Here is a 17,826-nt window from a genome sequence, read left to right on the forward strand (position 1 = left end):
GCCTAGGTATGGGGCCTGCCTCCTGCCACCCGGGAGCAGGCCTAAGCTGGCAGGTCATTATCTCCCAAGGGGTCCCAGACTGGGAGAGGGCACAGGCCGGGCTGAGGGAGCTCCCCCTCCCCCCGCCCATTGAGTGCACAAATTTTCATGCACCAGGCCTCTAGTGTGTGTGTATTTATTTATTATTTTTATTTTTTTCAAAAACAGCAGGGGCAAATGCTAAAAAAGTTCTCACCTATGTTTAGAATTTACATTTACCAGTATTATTAGAAGTTGGTTTTGTCTATCTTTGCACCCAGGTTCTCCCCTCTACTGTTTTATAAGTATGACCCTGTCTTATACTCTGCATCATTCATCCACTTTTATGTGCCAGGGACCATATATGGTCAGAATTGAAAAAGTTGATCTCTTCACACAGCCTCTAGTCTGACAAGAAAAATGTGTGGCAATTTAATTCCTTAAATCCCTAAGTACTTGAACTGGTTGTGCTGGGTTAGAGTAATGACATGGGTAACTCTTACTTGCTTTGAGAAATAAATATATTGCATTTTCTTTATTTGTGTGTGGGGGGAAGTAATTTCATATTCCTTAACAAGTTTCTTTAGCTGATGGTCCTAATCCTTGTGACATGGTTAAGCAACCCAGATACCGAAAGGGGCCTGACGTCTGTTTTGATAACAATGACTTGGTAAGACCAAATGTTTACTGTATTAAAATACTTTATCTCAATGGTCCTTGTCCACAAGTACTTAAAGAGCCATAGTGTTTCTCATTAACATGATGTACTTTCTGGTAAATAGATTTTTCATTTCAATATTTTTCATGGTTAGAATAAGCTTACCAGTTGCTTCTTCTATCTGTCCTTCCCACAGAAATTGTACTTTCAAACACAATTCCAATCAATTCACTAATAACCCAACATTACAAATCTGATGATTTTAAAGACTTTCATGGACAGTAAATGTTACGTATGGTATATGAGTTGTCTACCTTCATTTATATTCCAACCTCGAAGACATAAAAGTTATTTTTATTAATTTGGGTTTATTCAGGGTATTTAAAAACCTGTTAAATGGCTATTATCTAATTGTTTTATAATTCTTTTTTTACATGGTTTCTGATTCTGTCATAGATTAGATTTATATTATTTCTCTTAACTATTCTTATATTGTTTGAAATTAGACTAGGTCAATTACACAGGGTTAAGTTGATAACATATTAAATATGCTTTGTAAAATTTTATTTAACAAACTGCTAATATTCCTATAGGTCAGCTGTCTTCCTCTAACACTATTCTCACTGTGTCGATAATCAGCTTTATGCTTTTAAAATTATTTTAGTTAAGAAACTTTATTCTCAAACATAAAGGTTACAAAATGCCTGTCCACTTTCAAAAATTAATTTTAAATATAATATTCAATTCTCTGATTCTTCAAGGTGTGCCTTTGCATTTAGTGGTTTGCACACAGAGACCGTTATTATCTTTGGCCCTAATTTTAGAATATAATAATTCCTATCATGTACTGATTGATGTGTATAGAGATTTTTATTTATTTAGAGTAGACTTGCTTACTATGTACTTAAGCATTTCCATAGATACATATTATGCAATTAGATAATTTAAATTATAATTGGTGCAAAGAAGAAAATCTGGAGAATAAGGCTAAAAAAGCAAGATGTTTTAGCAAGTATATCTCTGTTATCTCTGACTCTTCCCTTTGATGGGGTTTTACTTCAGAATTGCTAATTGTTCTTTTTCATTTTACCCAGTTAGAATTTTAAAAAATTCTATGAGGACTTATTGTTTTATCTACTACACCTTCAGGAGCTTTGCCCTTGTCAAATCATTCCCCAAAGAATGTTGTATGTGGGCCCAAGGGTAGCATCGCTCATCAGCTATTTACCATCAAAGACTGAGGTTAAATTCCTTCAGATGAACTTTAAAGATCATATAAAATCCCTATTACTCAAAAATATTTTTACCCTATGAAGCTCTATATTTAAGACAAAAATGTTCAAATTCCTATAAATTATACAGTGGATTGTGGGTGAAAGTACAACTCTTGCTCTGTAGCTTAATGTGCTAATAATGTCTGTGTTTCCTTAGCAGTGGACTATTTCAGTGATGCTTGTTTGCAATGGTCACTGTGAATCCGCTCTGGATGGAGGCCCACATAAACTGCTAACTGCCAGCAAATTGCATGAAATCTCATCTTGTATGTCTTCTTTTCTGTGTTTTCTTTCTTTCTTCCTGTTCTTGCTACTTTGCCTGTTATTAATAGGATCAACTTATATGCACAACGAGTCGTGCCTGTACCATGATGTCAACTCCTATCTTCATTTTACTGCAAGTTTTCATGTGGTGTGGATGGTCAGTCACTTTCTCTAATTTTTCTTTGTTTTTGTGTTTGGCTCGAAATTTAAAAAAATAATCCATATCCCTAAATGTCCTGAAACCAGGTTATTAAAATACCAGTGCTAATTATAAATAGCTAATTTCAAATGTTGCATAAGTTTCTAATCTTAAACTGAACACAACATTCTATATTTAAAAATCAGTATTTTCTCAGTTTTTTAAAAAAAAAATAAGTCAATGTGGAAAAAAATTATACAAGCTTCATAATGTCTCAATTTTACTAAAGAGAAATACCTTAAGGACAATTACTAGAGCTGGTCATCTCCATTTAATCATTACTTAATAATTCAATCATTCTACTTTTTTTCTTTTTTAAACAACTTTTTAGATATTTACTACCAAAATTTTGATGCTCTTACTGTATAAGTGCTCCCAATTTCATTTTACTTAAATATCACTTACATTATCTAGGGCAAAATAATCATTATTTATTAACCTTTTGCCATTTACTGAATTACATAATCAATGTAACTAAATAGATGTTTTAGGGCCTGAGTTTGTGTTCAGGGTTTTATTTATAGTTTTGCAGTTTCTTTTCTGATGGCCTTGATTCACCCTGGTTATTATTACTAGGACCACTTTGGTTGTGTTTGTTCTTTCGTCATTGTTGTCCAGGTAGTCATTGATTAGGAAGCCACTAGATGGAGATGTGGCCATTACTATGGATGGAGTGAGCTTATCAGAGGGAAAAGGGAGTGGCAGAAGGATATTCAGAAAACAACTGCATTTGTCCTGGGATAATAATGGAATTTTTTTTTTTTTTTTTACTGTGAAAACCAAGTGAAGAAACCTATCTGGTTTAAATACTAAAAAATATACCAAAATTAAACTCTCTGTATGAACATTTTTTAAAAAAAATATCATTCTCCCTTACCCTGGCTGGTGTGGCTCAGTTGGTTAAGCATCGTCCCCTGCACCAGAAATCATCGGCTCTGTTCCCTGTCAGGGTACTTTCCCTGGTTGAGGGCAATCCTCAGTAGGGGGCATGTAGGGTTTTTTAATAAGTAACTGAAAAGTGAAAATAGGAATGAGGAATTCTCGGTGTATCTTTTTAAGATTTCTTTGAGAGACAACCCTGGAAAAAATCTACTAAAATTACTCTATTGTGTGTGTGTATATATATTCTAGAAAGATAGATAGATAGATAGATAGATAGATAGATAGATAGATAGATATTTAGATATATATAATATTAGCACTGTATAATCTGTCATACTGAAACAAGGTACCAAGCTTTTATTTTCTACTATAGTAATCTTTTAAAAAATCAGACTTGATTGATCTGGTCATGATGTTAGTGGGAGTTTGGTCGCTTTAAAACAGAGAATGCTGAAGTTCCACCCATACCAATGCATTTGTGATTTGGAATGTTTTTAGAATATAGCTCATAATTTACTTGCATGGAATAATTTCAAGTCTTGGTAAATGTAGTTGCCCATGCAAAATGCATGAGAAAGCACGATCAGGACACTGAAGAGGCAGATTTTTTAGTGTGAATCAACTTACAGATTTCAGGGACTCCAAATAACTTATCTAAACTACCACCTTGCAGGCTAAAACAGACATATCTCATCATCACACAGGGGAAATGAGCCCCCACCCCCCTCAAAAAACAAACACACATTTGAAAATAAAGAAAATGGATTCAAGCCAGAGAGAATATTTTTCTTTCCATAATACCTTTCTAGGATAATTTTTACATTAATAAGAATTTCTTTGATAAACATATCTTTAATGAATTAATGGGTCTTGTTTGTCGTCTAATTTTCTCTTCCATCAAAAACCAAACAACTTATAAGCATATATGCATGGCCTAGGGTGGGGTTGGAGATGGGTGAAGGGGGGGAAAATAGGGGACATCTGTAATACTCTTGACAATAATTTTTTTAAAAAAAAAGCAGAAGAATAACATGAAAAAAAAAAAACACCACTTAACTAAAACTTAGGAGACACTCCTGGTATAATGACAAGCTTTAAGTTAGTATTTTGTGTTTGTAACTAATCAATATATGTGCTGCTTTACTGAGCGCCTACTATTAAGTACTTACTTGTGAGATATTGGAGGTATGTATAAATTAAAAAATTATTTTCAATTGAAACATAATTAAGAACCCTGTTTTTAATCTGGTAACCCGACCTACAGGGGAAAGTATCTGAACAAAGAGAAGAACGAGTACAAAAGTCCCGAGATAGTAAACACCTTCGCCTCTTGCAGAAACAGGCAGTGTTATCAGAGCGGAATGAGTGGTGAGGGCGAAGCTGGAAAGACAGCCAAGTCCCAGACCATACAATGCTCTGTCGAGAAATTCTGCTCTAAGAGCGATAAGAAATTTCAAGAAAGGGGGTGAAATGATTTGATGTATGGTTTTGAGAAGACTGCTTTATGAGAAAAGATCATAAAAGGACAAGAGTGGAAGCAATGAGGCAGGCTTGCAGGAGTCTAGGCAAGAAGTGATGGTGACTTAGACATGAGAAGTAGTAGGTTTGGGGATATATTTTGAAGCTAGAAGACATGTTGATGGATTAGACTTGATAAAAAGGGAGGAAACACAGATGACTTGTCTGACCTGATCCACTACTCCTAAATGTGTCATTTAGAAAAATCATGTTTTGGGGCAAGCTTCATATCTTTCTGAGCCCATATAAGAGTAGAGGTGGTAGAGATCAATGAATTTGGAGGTCAGAGGAGAATGTAGGGCAAAAGATATAAAAATGTGAGTAATTGAGGTGCTGGTCCAAAGTGGTGACATAGTAAGCCCCAAGACACACCAAACCTACACCTATAAACCGAAATTCCTTCTGAAAGAAATCCGGCTGAGTGACCCCTATACTTTGGATGAACAAGAAAATAGCCACATTGCAATGGGAGGGAAATGCTGAGACATACTATCACCATAAGCCTCACACCTGGCACATCAACCTAAAATCAGGAGCCAACTACCAGGTTCTTCCTGAAGACGGAAGGGTTTCGATTGAAGATTTCCACCTGACGATGGGCCCCCAAAACACCTAGCTCTCAAAGCCACTAGGGGCTTGCATCCGTGAGACCCACAAGACCATAGCAAACAAAGGAAAAGTTTTGAATGGGCCCATGAGGGCTCACTACCACCATCCTCCCAGGGCTCAGAGAAGAGAGAGCAGCCAGAAATGCCTTCTCCCAGTCTTTCCCTGCCAGAGGATATTCGCATTCTTTAAAAGCTCTTGCCTGAGAGTAAATCCTCTAATTTAGCACATATTTAGGAGCTGACTGTAGTCCTCCCTGAAAGGCTGGACACCGTAGGCGATGCCGCCATGCTCATCCTCCGACCCACTCCAGGTCTCTGGTATCTCTGAGAAGATTTTTGAACATATCTGGCATCTCGGCTTATCAACCACCACTCTAAGAATGCACCCCTTTATCACTTGGCTCTGGTGGCCAGCACAGCTGGCATTCACAGGTAACATAGGACTGTAGCAAACAAACGGTTCTTAACCAGCTGTCCTCCCAGAGCTCAGTGTAGAGTGAGCTACCAGACATGCCCATCTCCAAGCCTTTCCTGAAAGGCTTGCATATTTTAAAAGATGCTTACATTTGCTTCAGCCTCCAAGCAGCCTGAATCTGGGTGTAATGGATTCTTCCCCCACTCCTAAAACTCACTATTCATCAGGGAAATACACATCAAAACCACAATGAGATACCATCTCACACCTGTTGGAATGGCTTCACCAAGAAGATGAGCAACAATAAGTGCAGACAAGGATGTTAGAAAAGGGAACCTTTGTACACTGTTGGATGAAATATAAATTGGTACAACTAGTATGGAAAACAATAGGGAGGTTTCTCAAATAATTAACACTGGAATATTTTTTAGCTATGAGAAAGGAGGACATTCTGCCATTCTTAATAACATGGTTAGACCTGGAGCATATTATGCTAAGTGAGATAAGTCAGACAGAAAAAGACAAGCACTTTGTACTTTGTATAATATCACTTATATGTGGAACCTTAAAAAAAATTGTAAAAACAGAATGGTATCTATCAGAGTATGGATGGGGGGTGAGGGAATTGAACAGTTGTTGTTCAAGGGTACAAACAACAAGTAGTAAATAAGTCCTAGATATCTAATGCACAGTACAATGAATATACATAATAGCATTGTATTATAATCATCAAACTTACTAAGAGACTAGACCTTAATTATTGCTACTACTAGAAAGAAAGGATCATTAGATAACATGATAGAGGTACTAATTATTGCTACAATGACAATCATATTACAGTATATTCATCCATCAAATTAACACATTGTTCACCTTAAATTTATACAATGTTATATTTCAAATCTCTCTCTATATAAAAGGCTGAGCTACCATCCTGTCCAACCAACCAGTCGACTGGCTGGTACATATGACACACACTGACCACCAGGGGCAGACGCTCAACACAGGAGCTGCCAAGCTGTGGTGACTTAGCAGCAGTGGTTCTCAGGTTCTCAGGTGACACACCTTGGAACCAGAGAGGAGGGAGCCTGATTCCTTTCTATGTGCACAAATCCATACACCGGGCCACTAGTATTTCAATAAAAAGAGACCCACTGGCTGGTACATATGACACACACTAACCACCAGGGGCAGATGCTCAACACAGGAGCTGCCAAGCTGTGGTGACTTAGCAGCAGTGGTTCTCAGGTTCTCAGGTGACACACCTTGGAACCAGAGAGGAGGGAGCCTGATTCCTTTCTATGTGCACAAATCCATACACCGGGCCACTAGTATTTCAATAAAAAGAGACCCACACTAAGATGCATTATAATTAAATTATCAAAGTAGAAGACAAGGAGAGAATATTAAAAGTAGTAAGAGAAAAACTGTTGCATACAAGGGAACCCCTAAGACTATCTGACTGAAGGTAGCAGCACATAATAATCAAAGTGCTAAAGAACACACCTGCCAAACAAGAATACCTGGGAAAATTGTTCTTTAGAATTGAAGAAGAGAGAGTTTGAGACAAGCAGAAACGGAAGGAACTTATAGCCACTAGACTTATAAGAAATGTTAAAGACTCTTCTTTAAGTGCAGGTAAAACAGTGTTAATTAGTAACAGGAAATCATATGAAACTATACATGGTAAACGCATAATTAAGATTAATGTTATAATGGTGGTGGGTTAATAATCACATATATCTAATATGATTGTTAAAGAGTTCATCCTGGTGTATGAGACAGATTATGATTTGGCTTCGTAGCAGCGTGATTGTGGGCAAATGGCTTATTTTTTGAAACTTGCATTCTGTGTAAAATCTGGACACAATACCTACTTCATTGGGCATCCATGAGAAACAACTGAGATAATTTATGTGATGAGTTGCACAATGCTTTGCAAATTTGCTTCCAAAAAAGATCTTAGTACAAAAATATGTAGTGAAAAAAAAACTATAATATAATTAATGATTACACAAGATAAAATATGTAAATTGTGATATCAATAACAAAATGTGGTGGGGGGTAAAAATATAGAGCAGTGGTTCTCAACCTTGGCTGCGCATTAGAATCACCTGGGAATCTTTTTAAAATCCTGATTTCTGGGCCTCCTGAAAAATCTTTAAAAAGATTCCCAGGTGATTCTAATGTGCAACCAAGGTTGAGAACCACTGATGTAGGGCTTCAGAATGCATTCAAACTTAAAAATGTTACCACCTTAAAAATACACTGTTAAAGGATGTTTTATGTAAGCCTTTGGTAACCACAAATCAAAAACACACTGCATACCCAAAGATAAAGGGGAAGGGATTTAAACAGACCACTACAAGAACACATCAAATCGGAAAGGAAGAGAGTAAGAGCAGTAAAGGCAACAAAGGAATTTGAAAACAGCCAGAAAATGATTAACAAAATACCTATCAATAATTACTCTAAATGCAAATGAACTGAATTCTCCAATTTAAAGACATAAAGTGGTTGAATGGATTTTTTTTTAAAAAAAGATAATATTATAAGCTGTGCACAAGAGACATACTTCAAGTTTTAAAGACACACATAGATTTATTGTGAAGGAATGGAAACAGATATTCCATGCAGATGGAAACCAAAAGAAAGCTTGGGTAGCTTTTCTTAGACTTTCAGACAAAAATTATATTAAAAAGCCCTGGCCATGTGTCTTGGTTGGAGCACTGTCCCATGTACCAAAAGGTTGGGGGTTTGATTCCCAGTTGGGGTGCATATAGTAGGCAAATGATTGATATTTCTCTCTTACATTAATGTTCCCCACCCTACTATTCCCCACCCCTGCTCTTTAAACATATCCTTGGGTGAAGATTAAAAAAAAATCTGTAATAAGAAACAAAGTCATTATATAATGATAAAGGAGTCATTTAAAAAGAGGATATAACCTTTATATAAATATTTATGCATCAACATATAGCACCTAAATATATCAATTAAATATTAACAGACAAAAAAGGAGAAATAGACAGCAATCTACATATATAAAAGCCTAAGCAATGTCCAACCCTTAAACCGATCGCCTGGTAGCTATGACGTGCAATGACCACCAGGGGGCAGACACTCCAACCAGTAGAGGAGAGAGCACAATTTCTTGCGGAATCGGCCAGGGGTTAGGTTGCTGCTGGGGCACTTCAGCCCTGAATCTGCTTCACCAGCATCGTAACCCAGAGAAGTCCCTTGGCCTGGCCTGTGGGGACTGGGCCAAATCCAGCTCTCTGACATTTCCTGAGGGGTCCCAGATTGAGAGGGCACAGGCCAAGCTGAGGGACCCCACTGGTGCACAGATCCATGCACTGGGCCTCTAGTACAATAATATTAGGGGACATTAATTCCCTACTTTCATTAATGAAAATCAATGAGGAAACTCTGGAGCTAAGTGACAAATTAGAGCAGAAGAATGTTAGAGACATTAACAACATTCCACCCCAAAGCAGCAGAATAGACATTCTTCTAAACTGCATGGGGATCATTCTCTCCAATAGTACATATTTTATGCCATAAAAGACGACTTAATAAATGTAAAATGATTATTATTATCAAGAAAAAATTATATCAAGCATCCTTTTGACCACAACTGTATGACAATAAAAATCAATTACATGGAGAAAACTGGAAAATTTATAAATGTGTGGAGATTAAGAAACACGCTCTTAAATAATCATTCAAAGGAGAAATGGAAGTAAAACATACCAAAACTATGGGAAGTAGTAAAGTACTTATAAAGGGAAAGTTTATGGTGATAAATACCTATAGTAACAATTTTAAAAATCTCAAATAACCTAAATCTATACCTCTAGGATGTAAAAAACAAACAAAAAACAACAACAAACTAATCACAATGGTATTAGAAGTCAGGGAATAACAAAGATCATAGCAGAAATAAATAAATTAGAGACTAAAAAGAAAATAGAAAACATAAATGAAACAAAAGATAATTAAAATAGACAAACCTATGACAGGGGGCGGTGCCCCAACTCCCCAATCGGCCCTGCTCTGAACCCGACCAGGGCCTGCCCTCTGCCACCCGGGAGCAGGCCTAAGCCAGCAGGTCCTTATCTCCCGAGAGGTCCCAGATGGCGAAAGGGCACAGGCCAGGCTGAGGGATGCCCCCTCCCCACCGAGTGCACAAATTTTTGTGCACTGGGCCTCTAGTATATATATATCCATATCCTCAATCTACTGAATGGGAGGGGATCCAGAGACCAGCTACTAACCTGGAAACAAGGGATCTCAAGCAGCGTGACTGCGTGAACTCAGACAAGCACTGCTTCTCACCGAAAGCAGAGAGAGAACTACATAACCAAACACTCTGAGAAGAGAAATCATGGTGAGACAAAGAACCAACCCAAATATGAAAGAAAAACAGGCATCATCTGAATGGGAGGGAATATTTACAAGTCATATATCTGATAAGGGGCCAGTACCCAAAATATAGAAAGAACTCATAAAACTGAGTATCTAAAAATAAATAATTTAAAAACAGACAGAGGATCTGAATGCCAGGGGTCTTGATCCGGCATCAAGAAGGGTTCAGAAATCTGGAGAAGGGGCTGTGCATAAATTAAATAAGAGTCCAGAGACAAAACATAATTTTGAAAGGCATTTGTGGGTCAGAGGAGCCTAGCTAAAGAAACTAAGATCTCCTTGTCTCGGGAGGACCCCTTGCTATTTATTAACACAAATTGTCCTAAGGCAAGGTGGAGATATACACTTCAAAGGGTAGGGTTGGGTATAGAATCCATTGTCAGATTGGAGGAATTTGCCTCTGGCTGTTCAGGTGTTTGGCCAGTAGGAGGCAGTAACATGTAGATTAAGATGCCCTGAGCTGTCTGGCAGCAAGCAATCATCCCTTTTCAGGTTTGGGGAAAGGCCCTTGCCACTCCAGATGATTCAGCCCTTGCTGACATGCTGGAATTGGCTTCCGGCATCTGAATAAACATATTTTCAAAGAAGACATACAGGTAGCCACCAGGCATTTGACAAGAGGCTCAACATCACTAATTAAGAGTGACATGCAAATCAAAACCACAGTGAAAATCAACTCATACCTATTAGAATGGCTATTGTAAAAAAGACAAGAGAAAATAAATGATGGCAAGGATGTGGAGAAAATTTACATTTTGGGGAATGTAAATTGGTGCAGCCACTGTGGAAAACAGTATGGGGGTTCCTTAAAGTTTTTAAAAATAGAGCTACAGTATTATCCAGAAATTCTACTTCTGGGTATTTATCCAAAGAAAATGAAAACACTAACTGGAAAAGATATATACACTCCTGTATTCAGTGCATCATTATTTATAGTAGCCAAGATATGGAAACAACCTAAAAGTTTATATAAATACTAGAATTTCATTCAGCCTTAAAAAAATCAAATCTTGTCATTTGCAAAAAAACAACATGGACTGACCTTGAGGCATTATGCTAAGTGAAATAGACCAAGCAAAGAAAGACAAATACTGCATGGTATCACTTACTATATACAGTGGGGCCTTAACTTACGAGTGTCCTGACTAACGGGTTTTTTGAGATATGAGCCGTCTCTCGGCCAATTTTTTGCTTTGAGTTGCGAGCTAAAATTCGGGTTACGAGCCAGCTTCAGATACCCCACCGCTAGTTGGTGCAGCAAACGTCACAGTGAACACCACGACATCAGCCCAGCATCACGTGTCTCACTCGTTCACTTTTTGATTTGACATACGAGTAATTTGAGTTACGAGCTCTGTCACGGAATGAATTAAACTCGCAAGTCAAGGCCCCACTGTATATGGAATCTTAAAAAAAAAAATTTCAAACTCATAAAATTGCTGCCCAGTGATGAGTGAATGGGGAGAGGTTGATAAAAGTGTAAGGCCTGAGGATCCAATAAAACATAGTGACTATAATTGATGACAATGTTGGTAACACTGCAAAACTGAAATTTACTAAGGGAGTAGATATTAAATATTCTCACCAAAGGAAAATAAATTAGTATGTGAGGTGATGGATGTGTTAATTATCTTGATAGGAGCCATCCTTTCATAATCAAGTCACCACAATGTATACTTTAAATATCTTGCCATTTTATTTGTCAATTATAATTCAATAAAGCTGTGGGTTTTTTTTTTGGAAAAACAACAACGTTGTTTTCATATTAAAAATAATAAAAATATGAGTAACAAATGGGTGAAATTTAAAGCTCCAGGGCTGGATTAGAACACTTAGGAAGAAAGTATAAATAAAGAAGAAAATATGAGTGAGAAATAGCCCCTGGAATAATCTAACATGGAGAGATTCTGAAGAAAAGAAGCTGAAAAGAGTAAGAAGAACCACAAACAAGTGTGGAGAAAAGATGCATGAGAAAATATTTCAAGGAGAGAATATTTATTGTATTTTGTCAAATGCCCCTGAAAAGTCAAATAGGATGAGGACTGAGAATTGATCATTTTTTAACTGTCTCTTTAGATTTAGGGCCTATCTTTTAAAAATGAAATTTCCCTTAAATAGATTCTTTTTCCTCAAAAATTCTGTTAGAGAAACAAAAGAGTTCTGCCTCAAATACAATTCAAGAAAGAAATTTTACTTATTGGGTAGCAATCACTGTATTAAACCACAGTGAGCAAAGAGTCAATGTTCTATTCTCTGGGAGCTCAGAGTCTTTGTATAAATATTCTGAATAGAATATTTGCTTAATTATTTTTGTACTCACATACTTAACATAATATTTTTGTTAGTGGAAGCTGAAACTTGGATTAGTAAATTCTTAAATGATGTTTAGAAAAATAATTAGATATGAGGGTTTTCTATTAAATTCAACATACTAAAAGGAATGAAAGGATATAGAAAATGTTACAGAATACAGAACTTTGGAATAAAAGATAAATAATAATTTTGCATTTGTAGGGAACGTAATGAACCACAACTAGACATTGGGTAATCCAAATGAGTATATGCATTACCTACATTCATGGTTTTCTAAACAAAACTTGATAACTTAGCCCATTTAAGATATATGTTTCAGAGTGTCCTTTCATTTATGGTTCAAATACGTTATTCTTCTTTTTATTTTAATTCTTGATGGAGGTCCAGATGCTACATGTGCCATATGGTATGTTCACCTTTGAAACTAGATGTAAGGGATATGGAAGATAGAAGTTCACTTCTCAAATTTATTTATTTTACCAGTCCCAAAATTTGCCTAATTGCGCATAATCACTAAAAACATAATTTGTGGCAATTATAAAACATGCTGTTAAATTTTATTTTTATTTCTTGAATTTATGGGAACAGTTAATCCTATGAAAGTTTGTTGTTTTTAAATTTAGAAATTGATACATAACTCAAAATAGCATTGACTATTAAAATATTTTCTTTCATTATCATCAGAATCTACAATAAAATTATAAAGCATTCTAATTGGTACTAGGGAAATTTCTTTATACTAAATCACTGAACAATGAAATCTAGGAGAATGTAATTTATTTGGACTAAGAGAAATTTTATAAGGTGAGTTCAGAAGTGGACTAAACCTGGGTGCTCTGAAAGATGTCTTACTAAATATTTTTCAGGATTTTTCTTTTTCCTGTTCTTTCCAACAGGAGGATTATACAGACTGTGGTGGTGCCTCTGGATTAAATGCCTCCCTGTGGTCCATCATTGGAATCCAGTTTGTACTTCTTTGGCTTTTATCTGGCATCAGACACTGCCAGTTATGACCTTCCAAAACCAAATCTGCATAATTAAACTCCAGACCCTGCCTAAACATGAGTCCTCAACTGCAGTAACCTAGGGTCAACCTCGGATCAGCAGAACATTAGCTGGGCCCACAACATGGCATAAGTCTAAGGCGCAGACTCATAACGCACCCACTGGCTGCATGTCAGGGTGCCAGATCCTGCAACTTGTCTGAATGTTGCATCATCCATGTATAACATCAAAGCAAAATTCTGTGCGTGCTTTCCTGGAAAATTTGAAAGTTTGTTGTTGCATTGTTGGTGATTACTTGTAAAAGGGCTCCCCACACAACTGTTTATGACTCATAGAAATTGTCTTGACTTTGACCTGGAATTTGACTTGCTGCAATCCTTGTTCTTTTACCAAGAAAACCTCTAGGGGAGAAAAATGTCGTGTTTTTTTTTTTTGCCTTTACTTATTCTGTTGACCATTATTTCCTGCTTTGAGTAGTTATTATTGAAATATGTATATATAGAGAGAATTAACATCGATGTAATCTGTTGAAATAGAAATAATGGCTAATTTTCTATAAAAAAAATTTGCCATGAATAAAATGCCTTATGAAGAATGGCTTCTCTGCCAAAAAATATAACACAGATGATGACTAATTAAGTTTTGGTGGGGTAATAAATTGGTTGTTTGAAAATAATAACTAAGAAATTATTATACTAAAGGTGCTTGAGGGTAAAATTTGAATATGCGACGTATTTCCTCACAAATGTAAGCCCTTACTAATTGCTTCAGTGTACTGGTCCTTTGTTCACAGTAGAGTTATGTAGTGCTAGCCAGATATTTCAAAATGCTCTAAGAAAAGCTTGTTGCGGGGAGGGGAAGATGTTTTTTCTTGTGATAAATGAACTTTGGTTACCAAGGGTATTTTGCATGATGCTGCTGCTATTTTAACTTTCAGTTTGTTTTTCTCTTCACTGTATAGTCCATTGAACAGTTAACCGAGTGACATTATTGTTATGTAAGAATCTGAACCTTGCAGTGTAATGCACCTAAGTCATCTTTAAAAACGTTGTTAAACTACTCTGAATATACTGTGCAATGTAAATGCTGAATGACTGGGTTAGATAAACGGTGAAATGGGAACTGACGGATTTTATACAGATTCGTGCTTTTGCGTGAAAGCCTGTGTACAGATATTTTAAGTACATAAATCAGATTTGACACATTTATTTTTTGAAAGCACATATATGTTCTCAATGAAGATTCATCCTAGGTTTCCTCTTTGTTCGTTTGAACAGTGGCACCTACAACCCAAACATTTCTGCTGCTGCTGCTGCTGCTGCTTTCTCCCTCCATTTGCAGTGGTCTGATCACTTGACCACAATTTCCATGCAGGTTGATAAGGGTTTTACTAAAATCTGAACAAATAGGAAACCTTGAATCTATATGTTATGCACATGAATACTTGATGATGAATAATCAAAATTGTTTTATACAGCCTCATTGGTGAAAATCGTTAGCATAGTAAATCAAATATTTCATTATAGATGAATATGGAAGCTGAATATTACTTATACTTTAAAATTTATTTTCAAGAGTAAACAGTATTTAAAGAAAGGGTGAAAACTGAATGTGTAACTCTAGTTGTAGCGAGTAATTCTGCTGAAGGTTGGAAGTATACAGATATTTTTTATGGTAAAATGCATTTGTTCTTTTTTGAACATGCCAAATATTGGTGTGTGTATATGCTGGGAATTTTCTTATATATCCTTTTAAAGTCAGAATCTTATTAAGATTATCCAGCATGCTTTAATATGCTCCACATAGCAAAGATATAACAAATTCTTTAGCATAGCTTAGAGGGTATATTTGTTTTGTCTTTAGCTTTGCATACATTTGTAATCCCCTCCTACCGCCAATATACCCTAGGTACTATTTGTGTACATTTCCTTATTTAAAATATTTTTTTATTTAAAAATGGGGGGATTGGGAAATGGATTCACTTTGCCAACTATTGTTCTAAGAGTCTACATCAGTTACCATTTCTAATGCATTGTGATTTTGTAGTCTCATTTGTAACTGGTATTGACATTTTAGAAAACACCAAAGTGATTTAAAAACAAAAAGTGGAATTTCTCACTCTAGAAATGTTTAAATCATGTTGTTTGTTAATTAAATATTTAAAACTTATTGTTAACTTTTGCTAGACTATTTTAAATCAAGAAAGTGTTGGGAGGGGGTATCAAAATATAAAATTGTTAGTTTGTGTATATAAGCAACACATTAAACAATGGAATTGCTTCCAGCATACAACAGACTACCTTAAAATTATCTTTAAAATCTATTAAATATATTTTCATGACTAATGTCACTGAAATAGTATGTATTCATTGACTACATTATTGTATTAATGACAGTTAAATGTGGCATCTCTTGGCAGGATCCTATTTGATTTCATTTGCCATCAAAATATATTTAATGCATGAGTCTTGCTATGATCCTTTATTTTCTGCGATACAATATACTAATATATTATGACAGCCACATACATGATTATAAATTGGGTAAGAATGTGCTCTGACTAAAAATTGTTCTGGGTCCTAATACTTGTCTTCATGCCTTTTGCATACTTACTTTTCTGTAAGACAGTAACACTCATCCCATCAAATTTTTATCTTTAATTTCAGATTTTTCTCTGAGTTCTAATTGTTGTCAAAAACTTAAATTTTAACCTATTATATATATTGAGTTTCTAAGACTGAACAGTACAAGAAATCAAGAGAAAAGCTCTTAAACTCTTCATTTGTGCAATACTCATACAGCTTTAATGTAGTTTGTCATTAAAACGAATTCAAATCACTCTTGCATTGGTGTTGAGTAACAGGAATAAATTTTGCATTAATGGTTTTCTTCATTTGAACAACCAGCATTACTGCCAAACACCTATCGTGGTCCATATTTGTACCAGGTTTTTAATATGACATAGTTAGCAAGTTTGATTGAAGAGATTTTGAGGTCCTGGACCTGTAAGATTTTAGTATGATCTTTTTTCATGTTTCTAATGCTTGAAGCATTATTGCTTAACTTGGAAAACAAAAACATAAAAACGGAACAGTGTTGCTGCCATTTGTAAGTTTTCTTGTAATATTCCTTTTATTAACTTTAAAACGGGCCTTACTGGATTCAAATAGGCAGTATCCCTTTTAAGTGACCTTTCTGACCCAAGTGTTACTTGCTTATTTGATGCTCTCTTGTATTTTCCATCTCATTTAAATCTTTCTCTCCACCAAAGCTGAAATTCTATGTCTTAATTTAAAACTCTAAACTATTCCATTGATCATGTTAGTTGACATTAAAATGTCCAGAGATACAGAGTTTGATTCAGTGAAACAAGTCTAGTGACTTTGTTTTTTAAAAAAGTGTAGAATAGAAGGATGGTTTCACTTTCCCCCAATTTCAAATACTTTATTGTAATCGGAATGTTGTTTTCCTCAAATGTTTCCTCAGAATGTTAATATTGCTAATAATCCATGTGCATTGATGTAAAGAGCAAATCAATATAACTCATGTATCAAGTGTTGGAAAAGATCCAGAATTTCAAAAACTTAGACAACCCTTACCAATAGTTTCATGTTCTTTGTTTATATAGCTCACATAATTCACTCGGAGAAATTCCTCTGAGACTAATGGGATACTGTCTTGTATAGATGCCAATTGAGTTTACAGTGTGACCTGACAAAGCTATCGTTTTTGTTGTGCTGTATGGTTGTTGGATCATGCTTTTTAGGATGTTTTTATTAAAATGCTCAGTGTGCATCCATGCAAAAGGCCAAGTGGCTTTGTGAACAAAAGATCTTTTCTCCCATTTATTCTGTTCTCTTGACACTTTTGTGAAAATCAAGTAGCCTGATAAAAACATTTTGTAAAAATTTGTATAATACTGTTATAAAAATATTTATAATCCCAGAAAATGTTGTGTTAAATCTTGTGCAAAAACAGTATATTCAGAATAAAAGTTTATCATTTAAAGTCACGACAGTTTGAATTATTTAATTACTTAAAATCCTGTTGAAAAAGACTGGTTTCTATCATAAATATATTTTAAGAAAGCCACCTTCCTGTGGAGATAATTCTAGATTTTGGAAGCAAAAGCTGAGATTGCAAAGTACTTCTACAATTACAAACCTCAACTCATGAATAAACTAATGTACTTGCAACTCCTTCCCTTAACTCTGACCCTTATCACGTGCACTTTTGCCATCAAG

At 35.6% G+C, this 17,826-nt stretch overlaps 1 protein-coding gene across 1 annotated transcript in view; it reads left to right on the plus strand.

Moving 5' to 3' along the window:
- CACNA2D1 (calcium voltage-gated channel auxiliary subunit alpha2delta 1) overlaps nt 1–17,594 on the plus strand; it is a 319,906-nt gene extending 302,312 nt beyond the window's left edge. The window contains exons 38-39 of the mRNA XM_015572696.1: nt 606–688; nt 13,474–17,594. Coding sequence (XP_015428182.1) covers nt 606–688; nt 13,474–13,590 — 200 coding nt within the window. The 3' untranslated portion in view covers nt 13,591–17,594. The remainder of the gene's footprint in view (nt 1–605; nt 689–13,473) is intronic.
- Nucleotides 17,595–17,826: the final 232 nt, after the last annotated feature.

The sequence above is a fragment of the Myotis davidii genome, unplaced genomic scaffold, assembly GCF_000327345.1.
Source record: "Myotis davidii unplaced genomic scaffold, ASM32734v1 scaffold49, whole genome shotgun sequence".
Lineage (NCBI taxonomy): Eukaryota > Metazoa > Chordata > Mammalia > Chiroptera > Vespertilionidae > Myotis > Myotis davidii.